The sequence below is a fragment of the Balaenoptera borealis genome (assembly GCF_965194805.1).
Source record: "Balaenoptera borealis genome assembly, chromosome: 4".
Lineage (NCBI taxonomy): Eukaryota > Metazoa > Chordata > Mammalia > Artiodactyla > Balaenopteridae > Balaenoptera > Balaenoptera borealis.
The window spans coordinates 148,835,483-148,850,458 of NC_138861.1; the positions used below are offsets into that span (position 1 = coordinate 148,835,483).

The 14,976-nt window shown below is 46.3% G+C and overlaps 1 protein-coding gene across 3 annotated transcripts in view; it reads right to left on the reverse strand.

The window, feature by feature from the left end:
- The window catches only part of FAM193A (family with sequence similarity 193 member A), a 173,593-nt gene that overhangs the window by 27,729 nt on the left and 130,888 nt on the right, over positions 1 to 14,976 (reverse strand). For all 3 annotated transcript variants that reach the window (XM_082390915.1, XM_082390914.1, XM_082390913.1), the window contains 3 exons: positions 11,724 to 11,975; positions 1,668 to 1,866; positions 428 to 700 (listed from right to left, as the gene is read on the reverse strand). In XM_082390915.1, coding sequence (XP_082247041.1) covers positions 428 to 700; positions 1,668 to 1,866; positions 11,724 to 11,975 — 724 coding nt within the window. The remainder of the gene's footprint in view (positions 1 to 427; positions 701 to 1,667; positions 1,867 to 11,723; positions 11,976 to 14,976) is intronic.

The following is a 14,976-nucleotide window of genomic DNA, read 5'->3' on the forward strand; positions in this document are numbered from 1 at the left end:
CACTACGCTCAGATCAGAGTGTGACAGCGACACCACCTCCACACCAGTGATCTGCACGGCAGCAGGGGCTGCATCTCGGGCTGGTCAGCAGCCCCACCAGCTGACTCTCCATGAGGCTTCCACTTTCAGATGCCTAAAAATTCCTCCACGTGTTCAGAAAGCAACGACCTCTTCCTACCACAGAACAAGAAGCGCAGAGAGGAAAGGCAGGACACCATGTGGCAAAGCCCTGGAGAGTGTCAGTGTGACAGTAAAATTCTCATCAGAGTCCTAGAGGACATGCTCTTTGTGCATGAGCATTCTTAGGTGTTAATTACACTGACATCTCTGGCCAGGCCGAGTGAAAGGGAATTACGGAGATGCTGAGGAAGAAGGAGCGAATATGTAGCGCCAACCCCGAGGGTCCCTGCGAGCTGGTGGGCCTTACCTAGGGAGGGCGGTCTCTTGGACGACACTCTGAACTGGCTGTTGCTCGACTGCACCGTGGTGGCCGTGCAGGACACGGAGGAGGTGGCTGACGACGTGGCCATCACAACTTTGTTTGCTTCCATAAAAGCATCTTGGAAATTGTACAAACATTTCTTTTTCGCGGCATTTTTTTTCTCTTTACTATCCGGAACTGCAGGCGTTTCATTGCTAGATGGAGGTGGAAGAGCTTCAGGTCTTGTTTCTGAGAGTGTTGGCCCTAATATGTCATTCCCTTCAGAGAAGAATGGGAAAATTAAGGCTTCTAAAAGAAAGAGCATTTAGCTAAAACCTAAAGGACATCTGCTGACTAAACTATGAACACTGGGGCTGCTACTGAAGTTAGTATTCCAATGGGATGACACTAGTCAACTAGCTTTCATCTTAGAAGAAAAATTTATTGAGCACCTACTATGTGCCAATTCCTGTGCTAGGTGCTTTCCAAAACTTATTGAATGTCTTAAAACTACTTTCTGAGCTTAGTACTATCATTCCTATCCTGAAGATGAAGAAACTGAGGCTCAGAGAGGCTAAGCAACTTGCCCAAGGTCACACAGTTAGAAACCCTTTCTAAGCACAGACCAGATGTCAAGTCTAGCTTGCTGTTCTCAGCACATGCAGGGGCGGGGGTGTGGGACCACCAGGGGCTCTGACCACGTGAAGACAGAGATGAGGCAGAGGTACCAACCCCTCTTCAGGCGTGCCCTGCCCTGCCACTGAAGAAACAGCTGCACCTCAGCAGTTGAGGCCGCAAGGAGGAAGGTGCTTGTTAGAGGGGACAGGTCCCATGTAGGGTCAGTGCAGAAAGAGAGAAAAGGAACGTGAGTCATAGCATTCAAGCCACACCACCCTGCTGCACCGGGTCGAGGTCTGCTGGTCACCAATGCTCGAGAACCAAAGGCCCAACACTGCCCCCTGGAGCCAAGACGCTCAGCAGCCCTGGGGCGGGAAAGACCCAGTGTCCGAGGCCCGTCCGGCTCCTGTGCCGGCAATGGGCCGCCAAGCCCAGAGCCTTGCTCCGCTCCTGGCGGCAGACATGGGTGGGTGGAACAGCCTGATGGGGCCAAGGGGCCTCCTGCCAGAGGTGGAGGTGAGGGGAAGCAGCAGCCCGGGTCCCTGCTGGGGAACTGCAGCAACAGAGAGGGCAATCCACTCAGCACAGATCATTTTAGACTTTAAGAAAGTTTTAATGAGTTCCTTACCAGAAATTGTATCTGGCAAGAAAGTGCCAGGATTCCAGTTCTTATCATTCATCACTTCTGATCCCCAAAGACTTATAAATTTAGAACTATTCCACTCTGGAGTATTCCCAAAACAGCTCGGATAAATATGGTCTTGAAGAGATGCATTGAATACCTGATGTTTATTTGTGTGATTCTGAACAGGTGCTGGCGGTAAAGCCTACAAAAAAAAATGTTCTAATCATATATCAAAATTAATATACTATTTACCTAAGTAGTTAAACTACAAACAGACAAGTCATTACTGAAACCTTGTGGGATACGCCTGCCGTGAACAGGTGTCCCGGGGAGCACATCTCGCAGAGGCTTACTTGGTTATTTACGAGGCTGTACGTGACGGGGCAAATTTGAACCAGATGTAGATTTTAAAAGCAACTGATGCTCAAGGAATATATCAGACAAACTTTAGACAACTCAGTGACTTCTAACATTCCTCCCTAGTCACATTTCATTTTATTTTTTTAAATAAATTTATTTATTTATTTGTTTTTATTTTTGGCTGCGTTGGGTCTTCGTTGCTGCGCACGGGCTTTCTCTAGTTGCGGCGAGCAGGGGCTACTCTTCGTTGCAGTGCGCGGGCTTGTCACTGCGGTGGCTTCTCTTGTTGCGGAGCACAGGCTCTAGGCATGCGGGCTTCAGTAGTTGTGGCTTGCGGGCTCTAGAGCGGGCTCAGTAGTTGTGGCGCACGGGCTTAGTTGCTCCGCAGCATGTGGGATCTTCCCGGGCCAGGGCTTGAACCCGTGTCCCCTGCGTTGGCAGGCGGATTCTTAACCACTGCGCCACCAGGGAAGCCCCCTAGTCTCATTTTAAATGAGGCCCATTTGCATGAGATCTGTTCCTGTGGCTTATTCTCATCTGACATTTTAAAAATCACCACGCACCGCAACGAAGAGTAGCCCCTGCTCGCCGCAAAGTCAACTTTGGAATCACTCATTAAAATGGTCAGCTCTTACACTGTTCCCTCACACTTGGACAAAGTGCAGTGTAAGTGTGAAGAAAAGATGGATTCTATATTGAGCTCTAAACCCACCCTCCCCGGGGCGGGGAGGGGAAGACCCTTGTCTTAAGATGCCAAGGGAGGGCGCTGGGTCCACACATTTATGGGGTGACTGGCCGTCAGCTGCTCCCTGCACACGTCCTGGGCCCTCCCCCGCCTTGGGCCCCATCTCACAGCCCCCTGCCCCCGCCCCCCATACCCGCAGCAGTCTTCCCCACCGCAGCCAGAGTGGGCTCATGGAATGTGAGTAGGAGGGCGTCACTCCCGCCCTTCGGCTGTGCCACTGGTCTCCCACTGCTCTGATGTAAAACCCAAAGTCCTGAACGTGGCTGGCCTCCCCCGTCCTTCCTGCTCACGAAGCCCCTGGACACACGGGTCTTTCCTTGGTCCTCAAACTCCAAGCTACTTCTTGACCCACAACTTGGCTCACACTGTGTCCACTTTCTAGGAGGTCCTAATCTCAGCTCAGACCTTGCTGACTTACATTTATCCTACTGGCCACAGCCTAGATGTCACGTCCTCGGAGAAGCCATCACTGCCTTTGCTCTCACCACCCAGCACCCAGACCACGGTGGGCCGTCCCATCAAACACACTGAAGTCCATAATTTTCCCTCTCAGCACTTACCACAGTCATAATTCAAGACTTATCTTTAACCTACTGGTTTAACGTCTGCCTTGCCTCAAATTACGTTAAGCTGCAAGGGGACGGGGCCACCTGGATCCTGGCCCCGCCGCCCCCAGCATCTCGCTGATGCAGCACACGGCCTTCCCTCTGCAGGTGTGTGCCTAGGCCCACGCAGAGGAGCTACAGGTCTGTGCTGGCAACGTCCCTGAGGACACGGGGATGAGCAGTGAGTGCTGTAAGCTCAAGTGGGAGGGTTTGGGGATGATTCCCAGGAGCGGTGATGGTCTGGAAGAACCCTGAGGGCCTGGCTGGGCAGAGGGTTGAAGGGAAGGGTCAGAGCACAGGGATGGCCAATGTCCCGGGACAAGTGTGCCACAACCTGACGGGCTGCAGGGGCCACAGCAGAGACAACTCCGTGTGACTTCTGTCCTGAAGGGGCTGGGGAGCCACAGAGGTTTCTACGCAGCAGGGTGAGATGGTCTGGTCAGCTGATTAGAAAAATGGATCTGTGGCAACCTGGTGAAGGAGCCAGAGGGGAAAGGATGACGCGGAGAGCAGTTAGTAAGGGGCCGGGGAGGGCTGGAGTGCTGGCGGGGCAGGTGGGGAGGAAGGGGAGGGCTCGGGAGCTCCAGGCCGGCCACGTCTGAGCTGAGACTGCGCTCAGGTCAGAGCTGCTGCCTCTGGCTCCACCCCTGGGAGGCGTGGCCAGTGACGGAGCTGGACGTTCCGGGCCGCCCAGTCTGAGGGGTCCAGGGCCAGCTCGCACCTTTACTAGCTGTGTGACCTCAGGCAAATTACTCAATCTTTTTGTGCTTTAGTTTTCTCATCTGTCATTTGGAAATACCTACCTCCAGGGGACGTGGTAAGAATTAAGCCAGACGGTGCATGTCAAGGGTTTAGAGTATGGCCGGGCCCAAAGGAGGCATTTCCTGAGTGCTGAAGTGGGTCTCCCTAGACACGAGCCAGCCCCCCACCCCACTGCTGCCCCCGCTTCCCTCCCTCAGCTCGGGCCGCTGAGCAGCTTAGCGCACCCGCTGACCCTCAAGGGGCTCAGAGAGACAAAGGCGGAGGGTGAGGCTGGAGCGGACTCAGGATTTGAAAGTGGGAAGAAATGGGGCTGGACTGGACACCCAGGACCAAAGCAGAAGCCTGGACCAGCTGTCCTGGTGGAGTCGCCCCAGGGGCAAAGGGCGAGGACAAGAAGCCTGTATTTCAACAGATGTCAGTTTCCACAAAGAAGTGACAAACTAAGAGCTGCTTTGCTGAGAAGGGACGGATGAAAACTAACGATCAAATGGAAGAAGGTTTCTTAGTCTTGAAGACCTTCTGCTAAGGGCAGACATACCTGACAGGTGGGAAGCAGCCGCTCGCTCACCACGTCAAGCTCTGAGAAGCAGCTTGGAACAGCAGAAGCACGTTGAGGGCTCGGAAGCTACTCAAGAACTTCGGAGACCCTCGGGCACGGCCAAGCGTTGCTAGCTCCTTCCTCCTGGGGAAAGCCTGGCTGACCACCGGGAGCCACCGCCTGCGTCTTTCCAGAGAGGTTTTGCTCATCCTTCAGGACTCCTGGTACCCGAGCATCACCTCTCTGCAAACCCACCCCACAGGCTCGGGCAGTTCTCCTTCTTCAGTGTTACTTTCCTACTCCGCATCTACAATTCCTATTAAGGTGCGTCATAGTATTTTGAGTTTTCAAATTTGACTGTGCTTTTGTCTTCTCTTTAGACTGCGAGGTCTCTGAAAACAAGGACTGGGACTAACCGGTTTTTATTTTTCTAGCATGTAGCACAGGGCCTGGCACATACTGGATGTTCAATAAATGTCGGGCAGAATTTAACTTGGCGGAATAAGGGGATGTAGCCATGGAACTGTTATACTGGAGACATAAGTTAGCGATTCTATACATCTGATTCACACACTTCTTCAGAAGCCCATCTACTCAAAACAGGAGGCCCAGCTGTAGAGAACAAAGGGAGCAGGGGTCCGTAACAAGCAAGCTGTCTCTGTATGAATGCTTCTGCACAAGATGCCTACTAACTTCCATAGCTATGGGTTTCCTTCAGGGAAAAAATAGGCACCTGTCACCCAGACCATTTCGGGGCCATGCCTCCGTAAAAACACTAATGATTTAAGCACAAAATAAGCCTCTCAACATGTGGATAACGCTATTAAATTGGAACACTGATTTCAATCTTTATACAAATCCACATGGCGTCAATTAACAGAAGTTCTCAATTGTTCTCCTCTTTGAGACAAAACTGACTCACGGGAAAGCAAAATTTTGCTTTCAGTGGAAGCTCCGACACACACACACACACACACACACTGATGCCCTCAGCACGCACGCCTCTGCGTTTATGCAGGCACCTCAGACCCAGCCCGTCTCACACCCAGATGTCCCCCCAGACGCCATGAGCACGGCGCCGAGAGCGCACGAGGCTGAGCCGCTGCGCGTGGGCGGGGGAGGCCGGGACGCCCAGCACGAGACACGAGGGTCCCCTTATACGCCAGCGAACAGGAGCGTGACGACCCCTCTGCCCGCGCTCTGCTCAGAGGCTCTTCAGCGCTCCTGCCAGAGGAGAAGAGGCAAAGCCCCACCTCTGTTTCGCCGTTTCGTAGGGTCAGAAGAACTGAACTCTGCCTCTGAAATGAAACGCAGATCACAGGTCACAACATGACCCCCAGATGGCAATCTATTTATGTCCCTATTTTCCACACAGCATTTTTCTCCCTCGAATTCCAACTGAACGTACACTTGTACCACGTTTATGAGACACTTCTGCAGTGGTTGTACACAAGTAACCCGGTGACGGGGCGACAGGTCCACAGGCCCACAGCCACGGGGGAGTCACGTCACCAGGCTCCGCTCAATGCACTGAACTCACTGACCATTTCCAAATAACCCTTATGCTCCCGTGGAGACTTCAAGACGTGTGTCCCCCTTCAGTTCCAGGCCCTCCCTAATGGGGCAATTGCTTCATAACACGTTCTCCAGATGGAAAAGACACAGGACTTAAAGTGGGAAGCCTCGAGCGCTGCTCCCGGGCCACGCGCAGCAGGGCAGCCTGCTGTGTTGGGGGCGGGAGGTGTGGCCCATGCGCTCACCTCTAAGGCCGTAAGTTCTCCCTCCTCGGGTTTGGTCCAGTGAGGGGGGACACTTCACTCTACGTCCCAGATGAACGGCACCAAACACTTTTGTAACAAAGGGCTGAGCTACGGAGAAAGCAAGGGAAACGGTCCACAAAGAACCGACAAGAACATGGCAAGAAAAACAGGACCCAGTGGAGGTGCGGGAAGGGATGGCTGCCCTGGGGACGTGTGCGCCATCGTCACCGTGAGGAGGGGCTGGGTGTGGTCCCACAGGAGGAAGGAGAGCTGGAGACAAGGGGAGCTAGAGGGTCCCAGGGGGTCAGCTCCCTGCTGGCACCTTTGCACCAGCAAATGCGAACCCTCTCTTGAGGAAGCACCCCCATTCCGCACCTGCTGAACAAAACATGATCTCATGATAAAAACAGATTTAGATCCTCAAGGTTTCATTCAAACACAGAATAGCTATGTGTAAAATGCTTAAAGAGAGGAAAGATGAAAGAAAAAGTGATCAAGGAACAAGAGAATATAAAAAGTTTCTAACATATTTGAAAAATAAATAAATTAAAGCTTAGAAATAAGAATTACAGGTGGGATTAAAAACTCAAACTTAAGGGGCAGGTTAGACCCAATTATAGAGAACCACTTAACTGGAAGACTGATCCAAAAAAAGTTCTCAGAACACACTGAGAGACAAGGAGACGCATTTCAGGTACGGAGAGACCATCAGGTATGACGTGCAGGATGAGAAGGTCTAACCAGAGGTCCAGGGAGAGACAGCAGAGCAGTTAAGAGGGAATACAAACAAGATAAAATGGCTGAGAATCATCAGACAGGAATTTAAAATTACTCATATGCTGAGGGCTCTGACGGGAAAGGTACACAACATGCACGAACAAATGGGTAACATGGGCAGAGAGATTCTAAGAAAGAATCAAAAAGAAATGCTAGAAATAAAAAAACACTGTAAGAGAAACTAAGAATCGGCAGACTGGACACAGCCAAGAAACGAATCAATGAGCTTCAAGACAGGTCAAGAGAAACTTTTCAAACTGAAATGCAAAGAGAAACAAGAATTTAAACGAACAAACAAAACCCCCCAAAAATCACCACCAACAATGACCAAAAAAAATAGAACAAAATGTCCAAGAGCTGTGGGGCAATTTCAGAAGACATTTCAATATGGTGCCTGGAGTCTGGAAGGAGAGGCAGAACAGGCAGGAGAAACACCTGAAGGAGCGACAGCCAAGAACGTCCCAGGCTCACGACAGACACCAAACCACAGACCCAGGAAGCTCGGAGGACACCAAATAGAATAGATACCTGCAAAATCCACAGCTCGGAGGACACCAAATAGAATAGATACCTGCAAAATCCACACCTGGGCGTATCGTATTCAAACTGCAGAAAACCAAAGACAACGAGAAACTTTTGAAAGCAGCCTAAGCGGGTGGGGTTGGGCGGGGGGAGAAACCCCTGCACCTACAGAACGAGGAATGCAATCAGAGAGGACATCTCATTGAAAACCATGCAAGCAAGAAGAGTGGAGTTAACTGTTTTAAGTGTTCAAAGAAAAAAAAAACCCACCAACCTAGAATTCTGTATCCAGCGAAATTATCCTTCAAAAGGGAAGGAGAAATAATGACTTCCTCAGACAAACAAAAACTGAGGGAACTCATCTCCAGCAGACCTGCCCTGCAAGAAATGTTAAAAGATTCTCTTCAGGCAGAAGGAAGATAATAAATATAGGTCAGAAATTTGGATCTACATAAAGAAAGGGAGAGCAATGGAGAAGGAATAAATACAAGTAAAATAAAATCTCTTATTTTTCTTATTATTAATTGATCTAAAAAATAACTTTGAAGTAATAACAGTGTACTCGGTGATTAATATATGGATAAATGAAAATAATGACAGCAATGTCACAAGGGATGGGAGGGAGGAATTGGGAATAATCTGTTAAAAAGTACCTATGCTACATATAAAGCAGAACAGTGGTATCTGAACAGGGACTTAGATTAGTTAAAATGTATGTTCTAATACAACTGCTAAAATTGAAAAAAAGGCATAATTAATATGCTAAGAGAAGAGATAAAATGGAATCAGAAAACGCTCAATTAAAAGTGGAGAAGGCAGAAAAAGAAGCCTCTGATAACAAATAGAAAACAGTTACAAACATGGTTGCTATTAATCCAAACACATAAAAGAACGACTTTAAAAGTGAATCGTCTAAATACACCAATGAAAATACAGAGATTATCAGAGTATATTAAACAACAAGAACCTTCCCCCCTCCCAAAAACCCCAAGATCCAAGGATACCTGTCTACCAGAAACCTACTGTATGTAAGTGGTGGGTGGGGAGAGACACACCACGGAACACTCATCGAGAGCTGGTGGAGCTACCCTAGCCGCGGGCGGAGCCGACTGCAGAGCAAGGCGCGTTCTCAGCGATGAAGAGGGCCACTGCTTAATAACAAAGGGTCGGCTCTCCAAGGACACGTAACAATCCTGAACACGTAAGCACCTAACAACAGAGCATCAAACTACATGAGGCAAAGCCTGACAGAGCTGCCAGGAGAAACAGGTGGATCCACTATTATAGCTGCAGACCTCAACCTTCCCCCATCAGAAACGGGGAGATCCAGCAGGGAGGGATCAGTAAGGACACACCTGAACTCAACGGCACCATCAATCAACTGCTACTTCATCCAAAAACAGCAGATTATGCATTCCTCTTAAGGAACATGGAGCATTCACCAAGAGAGACCACATTCTGGGCCACAAAGCACACTTTAACAAATTCGAAAGAACAGAAATACAGTGTATGCTCTCAGACCAGAATTTAATTAAAGTAGAAATCAGTAACAGAAAGATAGCTAGAGAATTCCCAAATATTTGGAAATTAAATTCCCTATCACTTACAGCTTTAATTTTTTCTCTAGTATTTCATCACTATATTTACCTCCTGCAACTACTTTTAACTTTCAAATAACACATCTGAACATACAAATGAAATGTATCATTGGTACGAAGACATCTGAAAACAGAAATAGTCTTCAAGTTTTTCTAATTTCAAGAAAATAAAATTTTAACAGTGCTCATTCCAAGCATTTTAGGTCCTAAATATATTTACCCACGATGGCAAAAGTATGAATTAAAAGAATTACAACTACAGTGACATAAAGTCTTCAAGGCGACAACTGTCGTTTAAGCAGAGCAGAAATTTCTAAAGGCCCTGACAACACAGAAGCACCAGCAGGTCAGAAGAGCTTCCGTGGGGACAGCTGCCCGCCACGCTCAGCCCCGCCTCCCTCCTCCCAGCTGCGTGTGGACCATCACGCTGAATGGCGCTGGCCTCTCTGAGAAACCCGCCCTGACGGAGCTGAGGATGAGTCTGTGTCCTCCTAAGACAGCGCATTTCTTCTCTGCCATCTCCTGCGGGGCTGGGAACACACGATGCGTTTAGGTACAGACGCAGCCACAGTACTCAAGAAAGTCAAACGAACTCCAATAACACAAACCAACTTTGCAAAACCTGGTTAAGTGACAACGTAAGATTGTTTAGAAAAGCAAACATTTTTATACCAGGTACCAATGAAGTATTCTGTCAAATGCATCTCATTTTTCCAAATAAAAATGGCATCCAACTAGTGTATTTTAAACGTATTTGAATACTCTTGACGTTAATACTAATGTGGCTGAAATACAGCTTAACAGCTTGTCCTCCATATTTGCCTTTCCAGCCACGAATCTTTCACGTCTATCTACTGGATTACAGTTTAATGGGTATCAAATAAATAGATTTCGATACAGATGATGCTCCCCCGAAATGTTCTCCTTCCCCTTTATCCTTCTATAGACTACTTATAACGTCCCAAGAAAAGGCCAAAATTCAGGGGGAAAAGATCAGTTTTAACTAGAGGTCCCAATAGCCTTTGGGAATAATCAACTTCACTACTTTACTTGAAGATTTTTAGGAACTAATTCTTGAACAGCTTCCACCAGCAAGAAAGTATGAGAGACCATTCTATACCCTTTTCTCTGGGTGGTTCCCTAGGGACTAGAAACTGGAGCTCTATTCAGGTAAGAACAGGGAGCCAACAGCTTCCCGAACTCATACGTTCACCCAGAGGGCAAGGGCTGTGGATCGGGCAGACCATGAAAATAGCCTGGCCTTGAATACATACCTGAATAATGCTACTTAAAACCACCCGATTAACAAAGGTGTCATTAAGTGTTCAAATTGAGCAATTCAATCTAATAAAATTTAAGCATAAATGTGAGTGGTCACCAAGCACTTATCATAAGAGAACATGACAAGCTGATTACACTCTGTTATAAACCAGTGGTTATAATCTCTCGCCTGTGCCACTCCCCAGCTATGGCAACGTGTGGCCTTCTTGAGAAAGCCCCTTCCAGACCACGTCCTCCCTTTCTCTCCCAGTGGAGAATCACTGCTTTAAGTAACGTTATCAGTAGAGTTTGGGGAAAATTCTACTTTTGACTGACTAGAACTAATAACACGAGGCAGAATAAGTGACCAAAAACTAAAATTTCATGATAAGAGTCAATAAAGGTAAGTTCAAAATAGCTAGAGAGGCACAAAGAACGAAACTAACCTGAAAATCTCACTGCAAAGTCTAAGATACTAAACATAAACCTGAGGTTCTCGGAGAAGAAATGCACGCAAATCACACTTTCCCAGCCCCTCACTACTCTCCTGGCCAGGCCTCCCGGTCTGCCCCCAGCCCCTCCCACTCACCTGCTGGCATGCGGGCTTCCACCGCATGGCACCCAGGGTCCCTCCTCCAAGCTTGTTCCTTTCTACATAAAAGTCCTCAGTCTCGTGCTTAGAGGACAGTCATTTTAGACCCTGTAGAGCCCAGCCAGTGTCAGAGGACTCATGTCACATTCAAATTATTTTACCCACCACACTGAGAAAAAGAGCCAGGCCTTGAAAAGCTGTGGGTAGAGAACTGATCTGCTCTCTGGGTGGGGAGAAGCCCTATGTGGAAGGTCCCCGAGCACAACCTGTCACTCCGGCACCATCTGAAAAACTCTTCACGTACTAGTTAATTCTGGAGGAATAAACCATGATTTTCATGATGGTTTTTACAAGTGTAAAGGTTCAAAATTCTAAGAGTTTAAGGTATTACGGTAAAAGGAAACATTTACAAACCCTCCAATCAAGCGTGGATGCTGTCCTACACAAGCTGCCAATTTATGGATTTCCGTTTGTTTAAACATGTACCCCTCAAGGTCTGAGTGACGGGTGAGCTTTCCAGCCCTTTCTGCCCTGACTTACCTTACTGTGTGTGAAGGGGGGCGCTGTGTACAAGGTGGGGTGGATGAGAGGGCGAGGCAGGTGTGGGACGGCGTGCAAGGGCACATGTCCATGGATGTGGGGGTAAAGATGCAGAGCGGGGTGTGTGGGCTTCTCGGGGCTCAGGAACTGGTGGCCGGGAGGAAGGGCTCCAGCGGTCACCGCCGACGGCGTCAATCCAGACGCCTCTTGTTTACAGACATGACATTCACAAGTGTTTGCAGCTTGTTCTGCCTAAAGGGAAAGAAAAAAGAAGTATTTAGTAAATGAGCATTTAGTATTTAGGGAAACAAAGAATTGTATGGACTGAATTAGAGCCAGTCACACAGCAGATGCAAAGGCAGCAGGGCCCGTCCTGACACCCCAGGTTGACGGGTCCCTCCTGTGAGGTAAACGAGGGCCCCCAGGACTGGGACTGAAGAGACCTGAAAGAGAAGGGGTGCGCACCTCACCCCAGCTGGGTGTCTGCTGAGGCAGCAGACACACCCATCTGCATCCCGCGCCTGTCTGAGCAGGGGCAAGGGGACTGGCAAGATGGCAGAGTGGAGAGAGGGAGCTGGGACCAAGGACAACAAGACCACCGGTGCCATGCTCCGCCGGGCTCACACTGCTTAACGGATGGTTACATAGAGAGTCTTCAAAATGCACCAGAGACGGGACTTCCGGCTAAGGTGGAATGAAGCAGTCGGTGACTCTTCTCCCTCAAAACAAGTGTAAAACTGAACACAATTGTCAAAGGCAATCGTTTTGAGGCTCTGGAAATCAACCAAAGGAAAAAAACAAATTGAGAAGCGTTTATTCATGCAAATCTGCTAGAACTTTTAGGTAAGAACAGAAGGAGTCTAGCCTTCTTGCCCAGGGCTCTTCCTATTCCCAACTCCCCACACTCCTTAAAAAACTAAACTTTAAAACAAACAAACAAACAAAAAAACATAACTCAAGAATCAACAGCAGAATTAAAATGGTACACTAAAATTTTCTTTGATATGAAAAAAGGAAGTAAAGGAGGGACAGAGGTACCAAAAACATGAGACATATAGAAATAACCAGCAAAATTGTAAATGTAAATATCATCAATAATTACATTAAATGTAAATGACTCATTTCAAACAAAAAGCAAGGACTGATGGACAGGATAAAAATATGAAACCAAACTAAAAGACTGGAAGGCAAATTTTAGACTCAAAGACACAAGCTGAAATTAAGAGCTGAAAAAATATATAACATAACAGTACTCTGAAGACAGGTGGAGTATTAATATTAGACAAAATAGTCTAAGATAAGTAGCAGGGAAACAGTTCATAATGACAAAAGGGCCAATATATTAGAGAGATAGAACAATAATTACATGGATACACATTCAACAACACTGCCCCAAAATGCATGAATCAAAAACTGGCAGATTTGAAAAAGGAATAGACCACCCAAAAGGTACACTTGAAGACTTCAATATGTCTCTCTCAAAAATTTTCAGAACTAGATAGAAAATCAGTAAGGATATAGAAGACTTGACTAACGTTATCAATCAACTTGACCAAACTTTCATTTACAGGACGCTCCACCTAATAGGGGCAGAATACAAATTATTTTCAAGTGCACCTCTAGGATAGACCACGTTAGGCCATAAAACAAGTCTCAATAAATTTGGAAGCTCTAAAATCAGTAATCTAAGCTTTAGATTCAACAAGCTAGAAACAGAACAAACCAAACCCAAAGAATGTAGAAAGAAATAATGGAGATCAGAACAGAAATCAAGGAAAGAGAAAAGAGACAAACAGAGAAAAGTAACAAAACCAAAAATTGGTTATTTACAAAAATGGACAAACCTATAGCCAGACTGACTGAGGGGGTTAAAAAGGAGTAAACAAAATTACCCAAATCAGGAATTAACATCACTACAGACTCTACAGAATTAAAAGAAAGTATAATAAACAACCATATCAAATTAGACAACTTAGATGAAATGGATAAATTCCTAAAAAGACACAAGTTATTAAACTCAACCCAAAAAGAAACAGAAAATCTGAATAGACCTGTAGTAAGTAAACAAAATTTGAATCAGTAATTACAAAATTTCCCACAAAAAGAGACCAGGCCCATGGGATTTCACTTGTGAATTCTATCAAATATTTAAGAAACCTCAATCTTAGACAAATTCCTTCAGAAAATATAGGCAGAACAAACAATTCCCAACTCATTCTATGAGGCAGGTATCACCCTGATATCAAAGCCAGACAAAGACATCATAAGGATGGACAACTATAGACCAGTATCTTTTATTAGCACAGATGCAAAAACCCTAACAAAATAACAAATAAAGCAACATATGAAAAAGGGACTATATGCCATGAGCAAGTGGAATTTATCCCAGGAACACAAGGTTGGTTTAATATACGAAAATCACTTGATGAGATACACCACGGTAACAGAATAAAGGATGAAAACCACACGGACGTCTCAACAGATGCAGAGAAGGCACCTGGAAAACCCAATGCATGTTCATGATACAACTCTCAAGAAACTAGGAGTAGAACAGAATTTCCTCAACTTGACAAAGGACATCTACGAAAAACCTACAGCTAGCATCATACTTTACTGGTCAAAGACTGAATGCTTTCCCCCTAAGACTGGGAATAAGCAAAGACATCTGCTTGTACCACTTCTATTCAACACTGTACTGGAGGTTCTAGCTAGCTCAATGAGGCAAGAGTAGGGAATTAAAAGAATCCAGATTGGAAAGGAAGAAGTAAAACTGTTTATTCACAGACAACATGATCTTGCATGTATAAAGTCCAAAGTAATCTACCCCAAAAAAAAAAAAACCCAAAAACAAAACCACAAAACATCAACCCTTCTAGAACAAGTTTATTAGCAAAGCTGCAGAATTCAAGATCAATATATAAGAATCTATTGTATTTCTATATATTATCAACAATCAATTGAAAATCGAAATTAGAAAACACCTTTACTATAGAATCAAAAGACATCTAATACTTAATAAATTTAAGAAACATGTTCAAGAACCACAGACTAGAAATTTTTTAAAACTGCTGAGAGAAATTAAAGATGACCTAAATAAATGGAAACAGCATGGTCACTGACTGACAGATTTAATTTTGTTAAGATTGTATTTTCCCAAAATTGATCCTTATCATCCCACAAATAAAAGATTAGGCCCAGAGGATTTTGCTGATGAATTCTATCAAATATTCAAGAATTCAATGCAACCTCTATC